At 51.5% G+C, this 22,677-nt stretch overlaps 1 protein-coding gene across 1 annotated transcript; it reads left to right on the top strand.

Moving 5' to 3' along the window:
* Positions 1-1,847: 1,847 nt before the first annotated feature.
* Positions 1,848-19,352, top strand: ADAMTS8 (ADAM metallopeptidase with thrombospondin type 1 motif 8). The gene is made up of 9 exons (XM_085082045.1): positions 1,848-2,599; positions 9,794-10,033; positions 10,475-10,607; positions 11,458-11,625; positions 11,820-12,118; positions 13,456-13,639; positions 13,935-14,107; positions 14,281-14,456; positions 15,864-19,352. Exons 1-9 carry the CDS (start codon positions 2,000-2,002, stop codon positions 16,594-16,596), a joined length of 2,706 nt encoding a protein of 901 aa, XP_084938171.1. The 5' UTR covers positions 1,848-1,999; the 3' UTR covers positions 16,597-19,352.
* The last annotated feature ends 3,325 nt before the right edge of the window (positions 19,353-22,677 follow it).

Here is a 22,677-nt window from a genome sequence, read left to right as displayed (position 1 = left end):
GGGGCTGCTGAGGAGAGGCACTGCGTGTTGAAGTTAGATACACAGCCGTGGAAACATGTCCCAGACCAAACTTCACTGTGCCTGGGTGTGCTTTCCTCCCTTCCTGCAGTTTTCTGGCCACCTAATACCTGCATTGGAACTGTCCCCTTCCCCATCTGTATCACTGTCTACCACAAGCATCTGAAATTATTTTTAGTTGTTATTTCCTCCTCTCCTATGGTCGCAAAACACACACTTTAAAAAGGAGCAACCAGAGAACCAGAGCCTTGGCCCCAGGGCAGCTGCTACTTGGAGCCAGGGCTGTGTGTTTACTACATAGGTAGGGATGTGGCTTTTAAGTGGAGATAATAATAGAGAGGGAGATGTAAATCCACCCTGGAGTAAAGGGAGAGCAGCCTTTAACCCCACACCTCGTTTCTCAGCACTGGCCAAACCCTGGTTTCCCAGGAATCCTGAGGTGCCAAATGCTGCTTTGCTCTTTCAGTCCTTTTTAAGATTAGGCTGAGGGGGAAAAACCCTACAGTGTGGAGGAGCTGGTCCTCGGGCTTGCACTCCCAGCTAGGTTAAAGGAGCACAACCCAAGCCCTGAGCGGGTGCTGCTCCCTGTAGAAGGTTCAGAAAATCAGGGCATGGAGCAGGACAGGATCCACCACCCCCAGACTGCAGCAAGGACGTCCCAGGATGTTCCAGTGCTGCACAAAGGACGCTCCAGAGGCCAGGAATTTCATGAACTAATGGAGAAGGAGGGCTAAAGGGGAAAGAAGGAGTAATATATACGTAGTGATTTCCCTTTCTCCGTGACAGCCGGTTGTTCCCTGTTCCTGAGTGGGTTCCCAGCCAGGGACACAATGTTTCTGCCCATCTCCTGGTGTTTGCCACGCTGAACACACAGTAGCTACCTGGATTTGCTGCCTGAGACTTTTATATTGCTGTAGGATTTTCCCTCACTGCAAGGGAATTCAGGTGGGAATTAAAACTCACTCTGAAATGGGGTGAATGGAGGGTTTGTAAATGAAGTCACACAACACACACAGAGACACAAACAAAAAAAAAAAAAAAAAGAGCAACAGGAGGAGCTGGCTGCATTGCATTATTCTCATAGGTATTTTCCACAAGTCTGATTTAGCTCGTTGTCTTATTCCAGCTGGAGGAAACCCCATGTGGATCCAGCTGTTGGTTCAGAGCATGGAAACTCCTTGTACGTGTGTCCTGTTGGAGTTTTCCCTGGGGCCCAAAGCCCTCTCTGTCCCTGGCTGAGGGAAGGACATGGGAACCTCCCGAGGCACCTTCTGAAACAAGAAACGAGATGCTCTCCAGCTGGCACGGGCCGGGTGCTTTCCAGCTGGGAAAGGATGCTGAGAATCAGCCCTCCGGAGTAAATCCTTCCACGGTGGTGGAGGGGAAAGAGTGCCAGGCGCTGTGCCAGGGCAGGACCCCCGAGCCTGGCTAGGATCAGAGCCGTGCGAGCAGCGCGGGGGCTGCACAAGGGGTTAATAGTGCGAGAGCAACAGGCTGCAGTTGACACTTGGAGGCAGGCGGGGCTGCCGGCGCCTGATTGGTCTCAAATCGTATCCAAAAGTGGGTTGGGGTTTGGGTTTTTTGGGGGTTTTTTTATCCCTCTTTTTTTTTTTTTTCCCTCTACTTCTTCGTCTTTTTTTCCCCTTTTTTTTCCTGTTTTTTTTTTTGGGGGGTGGGGGGGTGGATTTTTCTCCTTTTTTTTTTTTTTCAGTTGCTTTTTGGTTTGGGTTTTCCTTTTTTTTTTTTTTTCTGTCTCTCTCTCTCTCTCTCTTTCACTTCTCCTCCTCCCCCAGGCTCCGGGCTGGCAGGGGAGGGGAGTGGGGAGAACAGCGAGAGATCAAAAATAAACCTCTTATGTCAAAGCCGGGGGGAGAAAGTATAAATACAGCGGTCTCGGCGGCCGGCGCGGAGGCTGCGGGGGAGAGCCCGGGGGGTGCCGTGCCGTGCCGTGCCGTGCCGTGCCGTGCCGTGCCGTGTCGGGATGGGGCGGCGAGCGCTGCTGGGCGGCCGAGCTCCGCTCCACCTGCTGCTGCTGTGCCACGCCTGGGCGCTGCCGCCGCCGCCCCCGCGGGAGGCGCAGCCCGTGCTGCCCGCCCGCCTGCCCGCGCCCTCGGGGCAGCTGGCCCTGCGCCTGGCCGCCTTCGGCCGCGCCGTCGTCCTCCGCCTCCGCCCCGACAGCGCCTTCCTGGCCCCCCGCCTCCGCCTCCAGCGCCTGGGGGGCCGCAGGCCGCCGCCGCCGCCGCGCCGGGGCTGCTTCTACTCGGGCGCCGTCGAGGGCAGCCCCGAGTCCTCCGCCGTGCTCGGCAGCTGCGGCGGCCGCGGCCTCAGCGCCGCTTTCCTGCTGGACGGGGCTGCCTACGAGCTGCAGCCGCTCGGGCCGGCCGCGCCCGGGCCGCCCTGGAGGCGATGGCACCGGCTGCGGCGGCGGGCGGCCCCGGAGGGAGCGCGGCCGGCGGCGAGCGGCGGGGCGAGCGGCGAGCTGCGCCCCAGGGCCAAGCGCTTCGTGTCCCAGGCGCGCTACGTGGAGACGCTGCTGGTGGCTGACGCGTCCATGGTGCGCTTCTACGGGGAGGACGTGGAGGTAAGGGCTGGCGGGGTCTGCCGTCCCCCTGCCCCGCGTCCTTCCGTGCCCGCCTGTGCTGCTGGCTGCACCGCTTTGGTCCTCGCAGCCTCTCCATCCTCCCGTCCCCTCCTGCCCCCAGCCCAGCCGCCTCTCCGCCTCCTCCTTCAGGAACTCCTGCGTTCCCACTGCCCCTCTGTCGCCTTCATCCCTGCATCCTCCCTCCATCCCCTTCATCCCGCCGTCTCCCGTCCCCATCCCCGTTGCCTCTCCTCCTCCTCCCAAACGCACTCCTCCAGCCCCACCGCCTCTCCGTCCCCTCCTGTCCTCCCGCTCGCCCTCCCGATCCCCCCAGCCCGGGACACCAGGGACAACATGGACTGAGCGAGGGGCGGGACGGGGTGGCCTCGGTCCGCAGCTTCCCTTGCCGAGTAGGGCTGGCAGTCCCCGGGGCAAAGGCTGCAGTGTTGTCCGTGGGGTTCAATCGGTGTCTGGGGAGCCTTTCCCAGAGCCAGCGTCCCTCCCAGCGGGTCTGTTTCTGTGCACACTGGGCACTGTGATGTCCCGTCAGCCTGGTGTCCCCAGAGGTGGGGGACAGAGCGGGTTAATGCCTTTCCTGCTACGAGGAAAGAGCCGCGCTGCGAAGCAATGCGCTTAACTCCCTTCCGGTTGGGAGCCCGGGCCAGATAGTAAATAAACCGGGGCTGAGTAATGCGCAGTCCCGCTCCTGAGCCACCTGTTAGCGGCTGAGCAGATGGATGAGCAGCCCTTTCCCTCAGCCGCCAGCGCCAGGAACGCTCACCCTCCTTGAACGCTCTCTCTGCGGAGACCCTGACCCTGCCCAGGCTTTGGGGAGACCCCCGGGGCAGAGCCCGTGGTGCCTCAGCCCCCCACATCCATCTCCAGGGCTGTTGCTGTGCCTCATTCATCAGCACCAGGTTGTTTTGCATGCCTCTGGCCAAGCCAGCTCCACACCCTTACCCTGCAGGGATGGGTGCTTCAGGTCCAAATTCAGGTTTGCACCGTCTGAAATGCTCTGGGGTCTTTGCAAGGGATAGTTGTGCAGTGAAGTTGCTCATTCTCTGTTGTTTGGGCTCGGGGCTGGGAGAAGAGCCCTTGAAGCTGGAGCTCAGCAGGGAGCAGCAGGGCAGCTGAAAGCAGGAGCTGCACTTTGGCAGGCTGGCTCTGCCACTTCTACCGACTTTATCCTTCCCCCAGGGGCTGCTGTGCTCCTAACAAAGCAGGGTTTAACTCCAGCCCTGCTCAGGCCAGGCTGGACCTTGAGAAATGCTAAACCTTGGGGCTCCAGCTGCTTTCAGCTGCTCAGCATCACTCTGGTTTTGCCCCTTGCTTGGTTTTTGCTGCCAAGCCAGGCTGGCAGGAGCAGACAGCAGAGGGTCAGTGAGCGAGGGTGATGCACTTGGACATACCCAGAGTGCTCACAGTGCTCAGAAAAGAGTTTGAAGCGGAGTTAGCTGAATTTTTAAGAAACAGACATGTAAATGGTGATGGGATTTACTCTGCCCATAGCGTGAAGTTGGTCTCTGATTCCCCAAGAGGGCAGAAGAAATAGTTCAGTGAATCTTTGCACCCAGCTGGGCACCTGGTGGTTTTAAAGCAGCACCCAAGGGTATTTAAATTGCTAGAAATAAGGTGATATATTTGGGCTGGGGGAAATCCTGGTAATGCCCAGCTTGAGCTGGGGGAAAAAACAACAACTCTCGGGGTTGAATTGTGAAGGCAGGAGAGGAAATGGTACCTAGACATAATCAAGGGGCTGGAACATTGCCCTGCCCTGGCTTGCCTGCTCCAGCCCTGGGCTGGGTGATGCTGCCTGGTTGGCTCCCATTTACCATCATTTCCTTGGCCCCAAGAGCAATATCTTTGCATCAGCTCTCAGGGATGGGAAGGAAACCTTTAAAGATCTTGTTTTGGATGAATGGAGCAATAGCATATCAAAACATTTGGGAGAAAACTTCCACCAGCTCTGGTGTAGTGGCTAAAAAAAAAGCCAAAAAACCACCTGCTGTGTTTCTGTGTCTTTTGTTCTCTGGAACAAAAATGCAGGGAGCAGCACAGCCATCTTGCTTCTCCCTAAATACCTTTTTTGTGGGTTGAAAAAAAAGCAGTGGTAAGTGCTGGTGAGATCTTAGAGAGCTGACAAGGAGAGATGCCCAGGGAGTAGAAATGTTGAGTCAGAACAAACCATATTTATATAATGACTTTTCTTCCCGTAACCAGGCTTTAATTACCAAATATTTATTAAAGGTCAGCTGCATTGTTTGTATTCCCAGTTATTTTCTTGCATAAGTTGTTACAGCTCGAGCAGAAGAGCCACCCTGAGATGTGCTCAGGCGTTGTGAGTTATAATCAATGCCATGCTGTTGGTGGGAAAATGCTGTTAATGATTTATTCCTGATCAAATCGAGCCTTATAGCTCAGCTCCTAACCCAATTTAGATAATAAGAGCTTATTCTACCTTCATCAATATTTGTATGTAAACCACAAGGGAAGGGTGGAGAGCAGAACTAGACCTGAAGTTTGAGGGTTTAATCACCCTTTGGGCTTGATGATTGCAGGGGATGAGGTGTTTGGGGGGGATTAGCAGCAGGACAGTGCTGAGCAATAAATCCTGTGAGGATGGGGAAGGATTCAACCTGCACTACAGAGGGATGTATATATCCCTCAGATACAGGGATGGGAGTGAAGCTCCAGGCTGGGCACAGGAGTTTGTGCATTTTTCTTGCAGATGATCCCAAATGCTTGAAAACAAAGGGACTGTGAGCATCATTCACAGAGTTCAGTGGGGTTTTAAGCAGGGGGAACTGAGGCAGGAGATGGGGCTGATCCTGCTGATGTGCAGGAGGGCTCAGCCTGCAGCTGGGCTGCACTTGTGAGGATGTTCTGCATGGCTCAGGAATGTTTGCCAAGACACCTAAAGCACCAGGCGGCTCCACAACCCAGCTGCAGCATCCCCAGCCAGTTGGCAGCCAGATGGGATTCCTGTGGTGGGATTTCTGCAGTCTCTCGGGTGCAGATGAGACACATTTCCAAGCTTTCCTCCGCAAGCATGACGGCTGTGATCCCCTTTCCTTTCTCCTGTCACAAGTGAGCAATCTGCTGTTCCTGACTCCAAGGGCTGCTGAGGACTGAGGACCACAGCAGAATCAGATCAGGCTGGAAAAGCTGGGATTCCTTGCTGCCTTCTGGGTTTTCCCCAGGCAGATTTATGAGGTTTTAGGAGTGCTGTTGCAAAGCCTTCCCTCTAAGACCAGACATTGCCAGGGTCCTGCTGCCAGCTCTCCCAGACCCAGATGGACTGGAGGTGAATCCAAAGCCACCCTGGTGACTCAGGTCCCCTCGTGTCCGGCTCTCAGGCTTGCTTTAGGGTATTTTGCAGCGTGAGTGGGTAAATTCCCTTAATCCCTTGACAAAAGAAGGCAGCCCATCCCAAAGGCAGCTGGAATGGGATTAAAGGGGATCTTTGCAAAGGGGGACCTGTGCAATGCTGCCATCCGCCAGCTTTTCTTCTGGGATTTGTCCTCTGAGTGTCACCCTGAGGCTGCATCCGCTTTGGGGCAGGGGCTGGAGGAGCAGGCAGCCTCCCAAAATATTCCCCTGGCTGCTGCACTCACCTCACACCAGCATATCCAGCAGCTGCTGCATTTCAGGGCTGTGCAGTGACATGAGCTGGCTCCTGCTGAAGTAACTCCGTGCTGTCACCCAGACTGCAGCACTGCTGCTCTGGGATGCTCTCTGGATGGGGTCTGACTCCAACTGTGCCTCTGGGGAGGTGGTGGCAGTCTGGATGTGCCTCAGTTTCCCCTGCATTGAGCAGGGGTAATTGCTGCTTTTGTGGTTCAGCGCCAAACACCCAGCAAAGAGGAAAAGAGAAGGGGAAAAACATAATGTGGCAAACAGAGCAGGGATGGGCAAGGAGTTGGGAAGGCAGGAGGGCAGCCAGGCACACCAACAGGCTGGCAAGGTATCCCCTCTCCCCTGGCTTGCCCCCCATTTCCCTTGGCTGCCTCCCACATTTTTGCAAGGGAATTCTTGGCCCAGGCTTGAAACCACAGGAGGAGGCAGGCAGGGCAGCCAGCAGCCCCTGGGCACCCAAACCAGGGGGTGGCTCACAGATGGTGCTGCGGGGGAAAGGGACAGCCTGGGATGTTTGTTCCCAGTTGATTTCTAAAAGCTGGGCAGCCCTCACATCTGACCCTGGCTCTGCTTCCTTCCATCAGTCTGCACTCCAGAATCTCAGTGTTTCTTTCTACTTCTCCCCCCTCTGCAGAAATGCTGGCTTTTAGGGAGAAAGCAGGGAAAAAACCCAACCAAATCAGCCAACAAGCAATCCTACTGCCCCAGGTTGGGCTGAGCATTGCTCCCCACACGTTGGGGAGCATGTTGGAGGGAGGTGAGTTGTGCTGGGGTGTTCTGTGGGTGCTCCCTGCTGTCCTGCTGCTCTGGGTGGGTCCAGCAATATTAAATTTTTCTGTGCATACCACAATAATAGTGTCTGTGTAAGAGCAGTTTCTCCCACCAAAATAATAATGATAATTAAAAATAAACCCCACTGTTTGGGGGTCTTTGCAGGCTTCGGCTTCTGAGTGGTCCCCATGAAAGGGAATGGAAGCAGAGACCTTGCAAGTACCAGAAAGCTAAATCCTTCAGTGTTATGAGGCTAAAGACAACCACATCAGTTCCCCTTGCTCTGATTTGTATTTATTTTCCACATCCCTCTGCCTGTGCTGTTTGCTGCTGCAAGGCTCCTGTCGGGCAGTGCCTGGCTCAGGGCTCTCCCAGACATGGTGATGCTGTGGCAGGAGGGATAGTGGAGCTGCTGTGATGCAGGTGTGTCAGACAAAAACCATCCCTCCTCATTTTTAGGGGGAAGTGGGTGGGATTTGATCTTGAGAGCAGAAGGAGCCCAGGAAAAGGGGAAGGGAGGTTTGTGGGGCATCACCCTCCACAGTGCTCTGACAGAAATGCAGTGCACAGAGCAGGGAAGGAATACTCCCCAACCCCTCTGGCTCACACTCTGACCTCTCCCCCCAGAGCAGGTAAGAGGTTGATTTCCCAGCTGTGCTTAGCAGCTGGACAGACATCCTGCCAGATCTCCCAGGCTGCTGGTTGGAAATGGCAGGGAAGCTCCTTGTTTTCTGCAAGAAGGCAGAAGCCAGTCTGTTTGCAGCCCTGGGCTCCTCAAACCCAACCCAAAATACTGCCCTGCACCTGATCCCAAAAGCCACATCCTCAGCCTTGAGCTGGGAAGGAAACCCCAGGGAAGGCAGCGTTCCCTCCTGGGTGGGTGGTCAAGGCAGAGCCTGTTGGCAAAGGCAGGAGGAGGATGGAACAAGCAGGATTCAGCTCACCTGCAGCCACTTGTTGGCCAAGAGCTCTCAGTTGGCCTCTCCTGTGCCATGAGGATCCTGCAATGTGCTTTTGGCCATGGCTTCAAGCCCTTGGCCACGCTGAGGCAGTGCAGGTGGATTGCTGCTCTCCCCAGAGCAGTCAGGGTCCATCTGAAACCCAACCAGCTCCTGCATGGGCCAGGGATGGGTATAAATAGACAGCAGATGGTGGAACAAGTGAATTTGACCTTTTAATCTTCACTAAATAGCTATTTGTTTGGTTTGCTTTCCATCTTTCCTTTCCAGGCACAGGGAAGGTGGACAGATGTTTTCCAAGTCCCTCTGTTCCTACTGCTGAGAGAGGATCTTGGCTGGATGTACCCCTGAGGATGTGAGGGTTGGTGTCCTGAGGGATTTGTGGGATGAGCTGAGATCTCCCAGGTCAAATCTACTGTTATGGACAGAAACCTCCAATGAGTTAGGAAAGGATGCAGCAGGATTTATTCCCTTGGAAATGAGGGATGATCCCATGTCGGGTAGCTCCAGCGCAGAGCTTCCCTCTAGATCTTCAGGGCTGTAATTTTAGGAAAGCTCTGTGATATTTTTAGTAAGGTTCCCAATGGATTTTCCCCACAGGGTGAACAATTCCCCCAGGTTTCATGGAGCCACCACTTGCAGGGGTCTCGCCTGGATTTCTTGCCTCAGCAGTGACTTCTCTGTGACATGAGTTGCATGCTCCAGGGTGGGATATGAGTCATGTCGTGGAGATCTGGCCAGTCTAAATAAACCAGTCTATTCCCTGCTCCCATCAGCCTTGCTGGGGCCTGCCCTTGGATAATGAGCCGGGGAGGACTTGGGAGATGTCTTGTTGAAACAAAACATCTGTTTACATGGAGCTGCCACTGATGGGATAAAATGTGGCAGAATAATTTAAAATAGCCACAAGTGCCCTGGGCAAGCAGCTCTCGGTGCAGCAGATATTCTGTATCTCTCTCAACATCTCCCTCATTTGCTAAGGAAACAGCATTTTGTGTCTCAGAAAATGGCATTGTCCTGGCAGTACTGTGATGGATGAGCACACAGAGTCAGCTTCGCTCAGGAAATGTATTTTGGGTGAAACTTGGCTATCAGAGCGAGCTCCCATCGAGCCCTTCCAGTTTAATTAGGCTCCGAATTGAGACCTCAGGGTGTAATTTGTCTGGGGAGGAGAGAAGCCACTTTCTCTTTCCCAATACTGTATTGTGTAATAGCTGCATTTTTTTCTCCTGACTCCGGGCCGTGAGCGATGCCAAGCAGAGGAGGAATTTTGATGCTGCGATAAGATGTTTACATCAGCCTAAACATCGCCGGCGCTTTTGACATATGAAGTAATCCCTGGTCATCGCCAGGCAGGGGATGCTGCTGGGCACAGACTTGGCTGTCAAAGTGCTTTAGTCCCAGTTTGTCACCAAGGAGGTCGGGTTCAAGCCCTGTGACCAGCACAGGCAGGAGCTGTACTGGGTGGCTTTGCACCAGCAAGATGCGTGTGAGTTGGTTCCTGCCCTGGGGCAGCGTTATTGCTTTGGGAATATGCAGAGAACTCTCCAGAATGCTGAGTTTTTCCCCAAAGAATTTCTTCCTGAGGGATTTCTAGCTGCAGAGGGTTCATGGGAGGGGAGACACAGCGTTTGGAGAAGGGGGTGCAGGGCTTGTCCACCAGCACAAGGTGTAAAGCATCACATCCAGGAAAGGCAGCACTGAGTCCAGCAGCCCATGGTCTGGATGTGATGGGCTTCATAAATGAGGCTGATTCCTTCTTTTCAAACAGAAAAACTTGTCCTGTAGCAGAGGTTTTACCCAGCTCTGCCCATGTCCTTCCCCACAGAACCACGTGCTGACCCTGATGGCCATGGCAGCTCGCATCTACAAGCACCCCAGCCTGAGGAACTCCATCAGCCTGGTGGTGGTGAAGGTGCTGGTGGTGGAGGAGGAGGAGGCAGGGCCAGAGGTGTCTGACAACGGTGGGCTCACCCTGCGCAACTTCTGCAGCTGGCAGCAAAGGTTCAACCCGCCCAGTGACAGGCATCCCGAGCACTATGACACTGCCATCCTCCTCACCAGACAGGTCAGCAGCCCTGGGAGAGGGAAGGGAAGGGAAGGGAAGGGAAGGGAAGGGAAGGGAAGGGAAGGGAAGGGAAGGGAAGGGAAGGGAAGGGAAGGGAAGGGAAGGGAAGGGAAGGGAAGGGAAGGGAAGGGAAGGGGGAAAAGAAAGGATAGGAAAAGGGAAAGGAAAGAGGGGACTGGAGGGAAAGGAAAGGGAAGGGAAGGGAAAAGGAAAGAGGAGAGGGGAGGGGAGGGGAGGGGTCAAGGCATCCATGGAGGGAGAGAAGAGGGTTGACCATGGAGGTCGATGCCCCAATGTGCAAAGAATGGAGCTTGCAGCAGAGTGGTCAGGGGTGGTTTCATTTGGGCTGCAGACTACCAGTAGGTTGCCTGCAGAGGTATTGGGGCTAAACATGGGACCCAATCCCCCTGCCTGACCCCTCCTGCTGCCTGGCACACACAGGACTTCTGTGGACACCAGAGCTGTGACACGCTGGGCGTGGCAGATATTGGCACCATGTGCGATCGTAACAAGAGCTGCTCTGTGATCGAGGACGAGGGCCTGCAGGCAGCCTACACCCTGGCTCATGAACTGGGTAAGGTAACACATCCTTACTGAGGGGAAAGCTGCTTCTTCCAGCCCTGCTGCTGGGAGGGGTTGTGGCACAGCCCAGCACCAGCAGCTCCTGGCTGGGGGTCACCCACTAAGCTGTGGGGAGCTTCTGGCATCGACAAGAGCTGGTTTGTACCAGCAGAAACACTAAGAAGTGCCCAAATTGTTGTAAATTGGTGCATTTGCACCAATTCAGGAAGAATTTCTTCACTGGAAGGGTTGTTGAGCTTTGGAAGGAGCTTCCCAGGGAGGTAGTGGTGTCCCCATCCCTGGAGCTGGTCAAGAAATGCCTGGACGTGGTACTCAGTGCTCTGGTCTATTGACAAGGTGGTGATTGGTCAAAGGTTGGACTCGCTGGTGCTGGAGGTCTTTTCCAACCTTAATGATTCTGTGATGTACCTGTTGTGATGAGCTCAGCCATGGGATCAAGTCTCTCCCTTGGTTTGCCATTCCTGCCCTGACTAATTTTTGCCCAGAGAAAGTGTGGCTGCTGCATCCCTGGGGGCATTCAAGACCAGGTTGGACAGGGCATGGGCATGGTGTAGTGGAAGGTGTCTCTGTCCATGGCAGGGGGTGGAACTGGATGAGCTTTAATTTCCTTCCATCCCGAACCATTCTGGGTTTCTACAAATCTGGGCTGCTTTGCCTTGCTCACAGCAGACTGTACCACTGAGACAGAGCAAGCAGTTTTATATTCCTTCTGATTTATGGAAGCTAATAGCTTTTGCAGAGATAGGAGCTGCTTGACGCCTTCCAGCTGCTCCCACAGCCATCTGCTGAGGAGCAGGAGCTGGGCTGGGGAGCTGAGCTCTGCCGTGCTCTCTGCTCCCCAGGCCATGTGCTCAGCATGCCCCACGATGACTCCAAGAACTGTGAGCGGCTCTTTGGCCCCCTTGGTGAGCACCATGTGATGGCTCCTCTCTTCATCCACCTGAACAAGACCCAGCCGTGGTCTCCCTGCAGCGCCATGTACCTCACTGAGTTCCTGGATGGAGGGCATGGTAAGGCTGAATTCAGCTACCTCATCACTCCAAACAACCTTTTCCTTAATTGCTCAGGCTCTCTGCAGTGCCTGGAGGGGTGTGTGGGGTGAAGGGGGAGTCAGAGCAGACTGGACAGAGGCTTGGGGTGCCCTGCTTGGTGCAGCCAAGCCCTGACAGCTCCATCTCCAGCCTGACTCTTGAACCTTGCCCAGGTGACTGCTTGCTTGACGCCCCAGCCCAGCCTGTCTCCCTGCCTGCTGAGCTGCCTGGCCAGAGAGCTCTGTACAGCCTGGACCAGCAGTGCCAGCAGATCTTTGGCAAGGACTTCCAGCACTGCCCCAACACCACGGAGGAGGACATTTGTGCCCAGCTCTGGTGCAGGACAGGCAGTGGGGAGCCTCTCTGCCACACCAAGAACGGCAGCTTGCCGTGGGCTGATGGAACACCCTGCAAGGCTGAGGGGCTGTGCTGGGATGGGCACTGTGTGCAGCAGGATGCCCTGAAACCCCAGGTAAGGGGGGCACTGGGGGATGCTGGGGTGGTGGCTGGAACCAGGTGCCCACCAGAGCCTCTCTCTCACTCCCCTCCACAGCTGGACAGGGAGGGAAAAACAGAACGAAGGTCCATGAGTCGAGATAAGGATTGTGAGGAGCTACTCATCAATCACCATCACGGGCAAAACAGGCTCAGATTAGAGATGTTAACTGAATTCATTAGTAACAAAATCAGAGCAGAATAATGAGAAGTGAAATAAGACCTTAAGAGCACCTGCAACATGGGTCACTCTCCCCCAGGGTCAGTCCTGCAAGGACAGGCTGCTCCAGGGGTCTTCCACAGGGTCACAAGTCCTTCCAGCAAACCTGCTGCACCATGGGTTCCTCTCTCCACAGGTCCTGTCAGGATCCTGCACCAGCTCAGGTTTCCCACGGGGTCACAGCCTCTTTCAGGCCTCTCCCTGCTCTGGCCTGGGTTCCTCCAGGGGCTGCAGGTGGATCTCTGCACCCCCATGGCCTCCACGGGCTGCAGGGGCAAAGCTGCCTTACTGTGGTCTTCCCACAGAATTTTGGGGGAATCTCAGCTCTGAAGCAGCCCCTGCCTTTCCTCCTGCACTGCCCTGGGTGTGGGCAGAGCTGTTCCTCTTACATTCTCACTGCTCTCTTCTCTGCACCCAATTACATCTGCCCAATAACTTTTTTTTCTTCTTCTTAAATACCTTATGCCCTGAGGCACCAACACCATCTCAGCTGGGCTCAGTCTTGGCCACTAGTGGGTCCATCCTGGAGCTGCTGGCATTGGCTCTGCTGGACACGGGAAGCTTCTGGCAGTTGCTCACAGAAGCCACCCCTGTTTCCCCCCACAAACCCAGTGCAGATGGGCTGGGACATGACCCTTTGGGATTCCTAAATCTCTGACCCCACCCCTGCTATCTCCTTGACTGGCTTTGAATTGGGCTGATTTATTTCTGGATGTCTCTCCTTCTTTAATATTTACTACTGGCAAGTCCAGCTCATAGATAAAAATCTGCTTCTGAGCCATGGGCTGGTCTGAACCAAAACTAGCAGTGCAGATCTGCAATTAAAGCATGACTTTTTGCCCTGCTGAGGAAATTAGCAGTGATTTCAGAGTCAGTCAGCAAAGTCCTCAAAGCCCAGCTTAACTTCCAGCATGTGAACAGCCTGGTGGAAGTCAGTATTAACTTCATGTGAAGTATGTGCCAAAGAGCTTTTCTGGATCAGGGCTGGGAGGAGATTTCAGCATTGCTCCAGACCTTAGCTTGCCCTGGGAGGGAGCAGCTGGGGATGGAAGGGCTCAGAGCTGGATTTAGCAGCTTCTGCTGGCCTCTTGCAGCCAGTGGTGGACGGCGGCTGGGGCCCGTGGAGCGCCTGGGGCTCCTGCTCGCGGAGCTGCGGGGGAGGAATCCAGTTCTCCCACCGGCACTGTGACAGCCCCAAGCCCAGGCATGGTGGCAGCTACTGCGAGGGACAGAGAACCAAGTACCAGTCGTGCCACACCGAGGAGTGCCCGCCGGATGGTAAGGATGGCAGTGCCCAAATGCTTGCTCAGCTCCCACTGCTGCTCCTCCAGAGTGCATCACTGGGGATTGCTCTGCTCCCCCTTGAATATTTGTATTTGGGGGGAGCTTCCTGACCTTCTCTGGCTGGTGCAAGGTGTGTGGGATTGCTCCTTCATGGCATTCCTCCTCTGCTTGCATGCTCACCACGTGCTCCCACTATCCTCAGCTCACTCCCACTCGCTGGGATGGCCAAGGACAGCAGCTCCTGCCAGCTTCCCACAGATTTTGGGTCATGGTTCACCTTTCCTTTCAGGGAAAAGCTTTCGGGAGCAGCAGTGTGAGAAGTACAACAGCTACAACTTCACGGATCTGGAAGGGAATCGCTTGGAGTGGGTTCCCAAGTATGCAGGAGTGTCCCCTCGAGACCGATGCAAACTCTTCTGCCGAGCCCGAGGGAGGAGCGAATTCAAAGTCTTTGAGGCCAGAGTAAGATTCCTGGTGGTGGGAATCACCAAAGTAAAATTCATGGTGATGGGAATCACCAAAGTAAGGTATCTGGTGATGAGAGTCACCAAAGGTACCTGGTGATGGGAATTGCTCCCGTTCACCCCATTTCAGAACTCATCCCCTAACAGCTCCTCTGCACCCCCCTTTCCCAGGTGATCGATGGGACGCTGTGTGGCCCAGAGACCCTCTCCATCTGTGTCCACGGGCAGTGCATCAAGGCTGGCTGTGATCACGTCATTGGCTCCTCCAAGAAGCTGGACAAGTGTGGGGTGTGCGGCGGCAATGGCTCCACTTGCAGGAAAATATCCGGCTCGCTCAACAGATCCAAGTAAGGCATCAGGGAGAAGATTCTGCAGGATGGGCTGTGGGAGAAAAACCAGCATCCTCTCTCATTCCCCTTTTTCTATGGCTAAAGTTCTAGGCTAGGAATATATTAGGATCCAAGCCAGCATCCTCAGTCGACTGGCATTGCAAGAGCCTGGGCTCCTCCCCAGACTCTGGAGCTTAGGCTAGGTTTATTTCGGGGCAGAATTATACAAGCCAAGTAGAGCTTATTTCCTAAAATAATAACTAATGTGACGGGCTCAGTACACCACCGCAAATAAATCTGCCCTGATGAGTTTATGAAATGCATTTCACCCCAGTGCAGTGAGTTGGACACGTATTAAAGGGCTGACGTGGGATATAAATACTCAATAACTTTTCCCTGGGCTTGGGGGTGAATTTGAATCCTGAGACAAGGGCACTGAGGCAGGCACTTCCCTCACCCAACATCTCCGTGGCTTTGCCAAAGAGCAGAATTTCAGGCTTTCGTTGGAAAATCGTAACAAAAGCCCAACCGTCCAATTCCATGCAGCGAGGTGACTCACACAGTCAAATTAGATTTCCTAAATGGTTTCCTTCCAGGGAACAGCTGAAACGGGGCTTCCACTCTCCTACGAGTTGTTTGTGGTTGACTAAAGGGAGATTAGTGTAGGAGCTACAGCCAAGAAGAGATCCCATTAAGATCAGGGTGAGGGAGGCCAGGGTGACGGAGAGCAAAAGTTTGACTCAAAGGCTTTTTTCCAAAATACTCTGAACCTAATTACTGACCGCAGCATCCACCATGGGGATCCATGGAACACGATCCTGCTGGCCCCACAGTGTGAGTCACAGTGCTGAGGGCTCAAGTGAAACCTTCAGCATGCTGTCCTGGGACCTGTGGTGCTCCTGGGATGGCTCTGCAGGAAAATGTTTCCCTGGCATGGGAATGTCCTCTGTATCCTCCAGTGGGGCTACTTTTGCATTGTAGTGGTGGCTGCAAAACCCTTCAAAAAGTGAGTTGAGGGTGCAGAGACTCCCTCCTATTCTGTTGTTCTACATCTATATCTGTATCTGTATCTATGTTACCTTTGTATTATCTCTGTCAATAGGTGATGTCATCCTTCAGTATCACCAGTAGCAGGCTTTCAGTCCCAAACACTGCACCATTTCCAAACACAGAGGGCAAGGGGAACTTCCCACCTAGGCTGGTAATCACAGGGCTGTTTATTTGATTGCATCACTCATTTTCATATGTAATTCAGTGAAATCCTCCAGCTGAGCTCACATCGAGAACATCTGCAGTATTTCCAGCTCTTGAGCGCTCGGGGTTCCAGAGAGATGGCTTCAGAGCCACGATCCCAAGTGCTATTCCCTACACAGGGGTGCTCTTACTAAGCCTTGAAAAATCACTGTGTCCCTTTGCCCTGTGCAGATACGGCTACAATGACATTGTCACCATCCCTGCCGGAGCCACCAACATCGACATCAAACAGCGCAGCCACCGAGGGGTCCGGCACGACGGGAACTACCTGGCTCTGAAAACCCTCGAGGGCAAATACCTGCTGAATGGAGACTTTGCCATCTCAGCCATGGAGCAGGACATCCTCATCAAGGGAACCATCCTGAAATACAGCGGCTCCATGACCACTCTGGAGAGGCTGCAGAGCTTCCGGCAGCTCCCAGAGCCGCTGACCGTCCAGCTGCTGACGATTGCTAGCGAGGTCTTCCCACCAAAAGTCAAGTACACCTTCTTCATCCCCAAGGACGTCCCTTTCAGCAAGCAGAAGGGCAAAGAGAAGAAGTCTGTCAACGTCATCCGGCCGATGCTGACCTCCCAGTGGGTCCTGGGTGACTGGTCAGTGTGCTCCAAGACGTGTGGCTCCGGCTGGCAGCGGCGGACGGTGGATTGCCGGGATGTGGAGGGTCAAACCTCCTCTGCCTGCAACAGATCCCTCAAGCCCGAGGACATCAAGCCGTGTGGTGACACGCCCTGCCCTCTGTGGCGCCTGGGTCCCTGGTCCCCCTGCTCCCAAACGTGCGGCGAGGGCGTGCGGACGCGCAACGCCTCGTGCATCGATTACGCCGGGAAAATCACCGCCCCGGAGAAATGCAGCTTGCCAGGGCCACCACTGGCCACCATGGCCTGCGTGCTGCGGCAGTGCTGAGCCGTGCTGGGCTGCTGGAGTCAAGGTGCCATGGGCTCCCAACGCACTGGGGCAGGACAGCAGGGATGCCGTGGGCTCGCTCGCCAGACAAATAACCACTCGGCAGTGGTTCATCCCCACCGCATCGATGTCTACCTCAGAGGGGAGAATAATGGTGGCAAAACAGGGAGGAATCACTTCTTTTCCTTTCTTTCTTTTCTTTCTGGCTGGCTGCTCGCAGGCAAGTTGTAACTTAAAGGGAAAAATAAGCACATCTGAAGGGTGTTTCCAAAGAGCTGTCATTGAATGGGGTGGCAGATTCCTTTTGTAAGGTACGCTGGGGTTTGGCACTGGAGAAAATGTGGAGCCTGGTTTTGCCATTGCCCCACCCCAGCTGCAGGTTAAGGAGGTCCAGGGTGGGTGTCTTTGCTGATAAAACTGGGATCTCTTCACAAAAGGCATGGAATGGGTTGCCATCCCCTCCCTGCAGCAGCATGGCTGTCCTGGAGCATGAGGAGTGTTTTATCAGCTGTGCGTTTAACTTGGGAGATAAATTGCTTCTGTGGATGGGAGAAGGAATAAGTTGAGGGCCAGATCTAGCAAGAATTAGGCAGGAGGACAGGAGAGAGGTGGTCCTGGTGGTTTCTGCTGGATTTATAATCTACAAAGTGACAAACCTCTGTGTCCAAACACCCCCAGCATCTGCAGTTATTCCTAGACCTGTTACCCCACACCTCTGTTTCTCCAGCTGTAAAACCAAGGCTTAATTACACCTGATCTGTCTTACAGGGTCACTGTGAGAATTAATTAATTCCTAATTCAGCAGTACTCTGACTGTGAAATGCCTATTGCGTTGCCCTCTGGAGCAGCACTCTGGTGTGCCAGCGTTTCCTTTCCCAGCCTTGGCTTTCAGTCCCCTGGGGGCTCATTTTTTTCAGCTCTGCTCTAATTTTGGAGATAATTCACTAACCTGGTTTGCAGCAGGGATGAGCCCAGGATCTGTAGATCATGCCAGAGGTGACCAGTGCTGCTCTTCACCCCTGCTTTCCTGGGATACGTGAAGATGCTCAGATCTGCTGCCAGCTCCAGCCTTGCTTGAGCAATTCTCAGTCCAAAACCAAGCCTGGCAAGGCTGGAGCTGCTCTTTCCCAGTGGGAAGCAGCCACATCCCTCTCCCCAGCCCAGCTGCTGCCTGGCCCCAGCACAGATGGCTGTTCAGACCCTGAACTTTGCCCTTTCCGAGGCAGTCACTGGCTGTGTGCTGGCAGCAGCCAGTGCCTGGGGAGCGGGGATGGAATTTGGAAAGATTTTGCTGTTGCTGGATGAGCAATTCAGTATCTCCAGGCTCCTCTCTCGTACCCTGCTTGGCTTCCTTTTTGGCAGCAAAATGTTGAATTTCCAGCAGGATCTGCCTTTTTCTCATAGGAAGGGGTGGAGGGCTGGAATTTCTGATGTTTCAGATTCCCCATTCACATTTACAGAGTGAATCCTTTTCCTTGTCCCTTTTGCCTGAGTGAGCCAAGCCTGTGTGAGACCCTTTCCTTGCTGTCCAGACAGGTTTGGAACAGGATGGTGGGATGAGCTGCTCCACTGAAGACAGAAACCCTACTATTTACCTGAAAACATGAAATACTCCTGTTTTATCTCCCCATAGATTATTTCAATCAAAACCAAAGGAGCTACAGCCCAGGATTGAGGGTATTGAGGGCTTTGCTCCTTTATTTTTTTTTTTTTTTAGGAAAGGGAAAAAAACCAAAGGCCAGCTGCAGAGTTTGGATGCAGAGCTGTTTTGGGCTGTGGTACAGACCTACCTTTGGGCAATGTTCTGCATCTGCTAATTAATCTCCAGGAATTTAAGTTCTAACAAATAGCTGGATGCTAGAGTCATGTAAGCCTTGCAGGGTTGTTTTTCTTTTCCCCCTCTGAGTCTGCAAGGGTTTTAACTCAAAGCCAGCATGTGTTTCCTCTCCAGTGTCACCACCAGCATTTAGGATGGGTCAGGAATATCAGTCTGAGACAGTGCCAAGGAAAACGTCTGTATTTATCACACAGGAGTCGTGCACGCCCAGGGGCTTTTCCAGTTGGTTTTTTTTTTTTTATAATCACTGCACAGCTGCTTAGCTGGAGCTTCCTAGATGTAAAAACTCCTTGTTGAGGGCAAATCCTGCTGCTTTTCCAGCGAGGAGGAAGGTGGGGATCCCCCTGGGTTGGGGGGTCTGTTGAGGTCTGGGTGATGCTGAGTGGAATTCCTGCCCCAGGCTTGTGTAGAAACAAGTAGCCTTTACGCTGATTTAAGTCAAAGAGGTTATATATTAGGCTATATATATGTATATATATATGTTTCCCTTCAGTGAAGGATTGTAGCAATGTACTGAGCCTCTTGTGTTAGGTATTTATTATAAATTTCTGTTTGGTTTGTACAGTAGCTGTGTGGAAAGGAGAAAAAAAGAAGGAAAAAAGAGATTAAAAAGACTGTGTTTTACCATGCTGCTCCCACATCCCTCTCTGAAACCTGCAGTGAGGTCAGAGAAGAGATGTCTTTGCTCGTTGTTTATCCATTCTGGTATCTGACTGGTGTTTCCCTCCTCCCTGGTGTACCAACCAAGCTGTGTAAGCATAACAAATCCAACCAAAATTAAGCTTTGGAATTTTAAGGAGAGGGGGGAAAATACAATTTTCTGATTTTTAGCCTCTTGTTTGTATTTGTTTTTAATTTTGAAAACAGTCTGTTTGTGGCTCTGCCTTTACCCCTTCAATAAAGGATTTCCTGCCTTTTATCTCTTTGCATTTGTCTTTATTTGCACTTTTCTCAGGATTATGACCTCCATCCCAGAGAGATTTTAAATCTCTTTTTTTCCATGTCTTATTGATAATAAATGGTTCATTCAGTTTTAAGATGCTGAACCAAAGTACTACATGAGAGAATAGGCAAAATCCATGGAGCCAAAATTATTCTGCAGAAATTTGTAATCAATTTTGCAGATGCCTTATGAACTTCTACCTCCTCTCTCTATATAATAGTATATCTATATTCATATATTATTATAAAATTATATGTTTCTATATTATTATAGATGTATATATATGTAATATATGTTATATATGCATAATATACATATTATACACATAATATCAGTCTAATTGTATTATATATATCATAGATATATACATAATATATGCATGTTATAGAATCCTGTAATATGTCTATATACATTATATATCATATAGATTCTATATAAATAATATATACATTTACACACATAGTCATAGAATTCCATAACTATTCTGATCTAGAATTAATAATTACAATAATTATAATATTCTATATATTGTCTCTATACCTGATGTGTATTATATATTCATAACATATTATATACACATAATATAGACATAATACAGACTCAGTATATCTATATACACATATAGAATATATCTTATATATTAATAACATATAGTATATATAAGAATAGATGTATATAGAATTTAAATCTATAGAATAAATTATTTATATTCTATATGTATATATAGATATACATATAGAATATAAACATATATTTGGTTCATACATACAGATAATTCTGCAGTTTCCTAGGAGGACTTACAGCCTCAACAGGACTTAACCAGAGGGGATTCTGACTCCTTCACTGACCTGTGCAATAACCACAGGCAGAGGGAATTTGGTGCTGTCTCTCTAGATGGGGTGTAGTTCTCTGAAACACAGGAGGGCTCAGTTTGGTATATGGCAGTGGAAATTTTGGAGCCACCTCATTGGAACAAGCCTGGATTCATTACAGGGAAATCTGGATACTTGCCAGCTGTCCTGGTGAAAGCCCACCCACCCTGACATCCAACAGCAGGTCTGGTTTATTTTCTGTATATTATTATGTTCTGTATTATATCATATCTGCTGCTACTGTTACTTACATTATAACCATTATATTATTATACTACATTATATGCATACCACATACAATATATAAAATGTTGCTATTATAACATTCTATATCATATTTTTGTCAATACATTGGGGATTTCCATCCACTGATGCAGCGAGGAAATGATGTGCAGAGGCTCCCATGGGTTAAGCCACCATGGCATGTGTCCCCACACTAATGGGCACAGCCACTCCTGCCACCCTATTTATAACCAGGTGTGACATTCATTCCAGATGACTTCCCTTGGCACTCAGACAGGCCCTGGGTTTCAGCTCATTAAGGTGACAGCCTGCCCTGCCTTTTCCCCTACATTTTTACTTCCTCATTTTGTTGCCATCGCTGGGTTGGAGTTGAATAATTGGATTTTTAAACAATGCCAAAGAGATTTGGGATATTACCAGGCAGGGGAAAAGCCCTTAATTAATGATAGCAGTGTGACCATCATAATTCAACTTAAAAAAAAATAGTGGGATAAGAAAATAAATCATGTTCTAAGAAATAAATCTCATTAGAATGTTTCTTATATGGTACCATAGAGACAACAGGGACCAGCAGGCAGAGATGGATCTCTGTAGTCCCATCAGGGGAAATTATTGGGGTCAACCCATGGCTGAACCTCCCCAGCCTGTGCTGCACATAATGCTGCTCCCCAGTCACGGTAATTATATTTTATGGCCATATTTCCTCTTAAAAGGCACTTTCAAAGGATGTAGGATGCCACAGGCTTCTCCCCAGGTATGTGAAATGGTAATTTGCTCCTTGATCCCAAGAGTTCCTCCCTCCAAGGCCTGAGCTCTCCTGATCTCCAACCCTAGCTATTGCTGGATACTTGTCCTTGTGCTAAAACTATTATTTATCTCAATGGTTTTCCTCTCTCCTGGGTTCATCCCTCCCTCCCAACGTGTTTGTGGACAGGAGTCATACCTCTTGCAGCCTTATTTTGCTAAACTTTGCAAGGCTCACCTCATAAAACACCTTCCTCAGCTCTGGGTTGAATTTATTATCCCTGGACAGAAGGGACCACAGTGTCCCAGCAAGGTCACACCAGCAGCTGGTGCTTTAGCCACAAATCCATCCTTATTCCTGATGGAAACATCTTTCCTGACATGTCCTGGACCATAATGTCCCTTTTTTGCCATTATCTTCTGCTCAGCTCATCCATCTTGAACTCATGACCTCTCTGCTCTGTTAGATCCCTCATTCTCCATACAGATTCCTGATCAATCCATCCTTAGGCACCCGAGCAACTGGTCTGGTTCCTTGGTGATGCCAAATTTCCAAAGGGTTATTGCAATTCAGAGCATTTCAGAAAACAGATTTCTCTCCTAAATTCCTGCTTCAGCCTCCTCTCCTGCTAACTAGGATGCTTTAACCCTCAGGACTGCCTTCACTGAGGACCAGGCAAAGCATTTCCATGTCTGGGAAGAACATAAACCCCAAATCCCCCCCATGTCAGGAGAACATCAGGGGTTTCCAAAGAGAGAAGTCAGCAGGATTGAGTTAAAGCAGATTGACTGAGCCCTGGAGACCACAGCAGACAGGAGGATGGAGGAAACAGCTCCTGCACTCTGGTGGTAAATTCAGCAGCAGGCAACAAGTCCCCGAGTGTGGGAGCAAAGATGTTTTCCCTCAGGCACTGCTGGGTCAGGGAGGTGAGAGAAAGGCTGAGCAGAGAAGGTGTCACTTGCTTTGGCTGTTAATGGATGAATCCTGCCAGGAGCAGTGCAGCGTCTGCTCCAAGAGCTGCTGAAGCACAGGAAAACACATCCCACAGGCTGCAAAAAGAGGGCAAACCAGCTTCCTGGCAGAAATTGCACCTTCTGGGTGCTTGAATGGGGTAAGTAAGAGAGAGATTCGAGGATTAAAAAAAGAGGCTGATCGCAGGGATGGATAGGAGATATCTCTGGGTGTTTTCTGAATGTAAAGGAAACCAGGATTTCTGTTTAGACAGACAAAGAAGCCTTTAAGGGCACAGCCTCCAGTCACTTCCCTCGTGGGAATCCCAGTGAAAGCTTTCTCCTGCTTTATACCCATCAAATTCCAGGTGGTTCAGCCAAGGAACTCCTGAGATCCCTGTATGTCCCTAGAAGTAAGCAGTAGGTGCACAGACCAGTTTTATCACTGAATTACTCAGGATTTATGTTGGTGTTGCTTCCATCTATGTCCA

This window comes from Lichenostomus cassidix, chromosome 24, assembly GCF_008360975.1.
Source record: "Lichenostomus cassidix isolate B80296 chromosome 24, HeHo_3.0, whole genome shotgun sequence".
Classification (NCBI taxonomy): domain Eukaryota; kingdom Metazoa; phylum Chordata; class Aves; order Passeriformes; family Meliphagidae; genus Lichenostomus; species Lichenostomus cassidix.
This window is presented reverse-complemented; position numbering and strand designations above follow the sequence as displayed.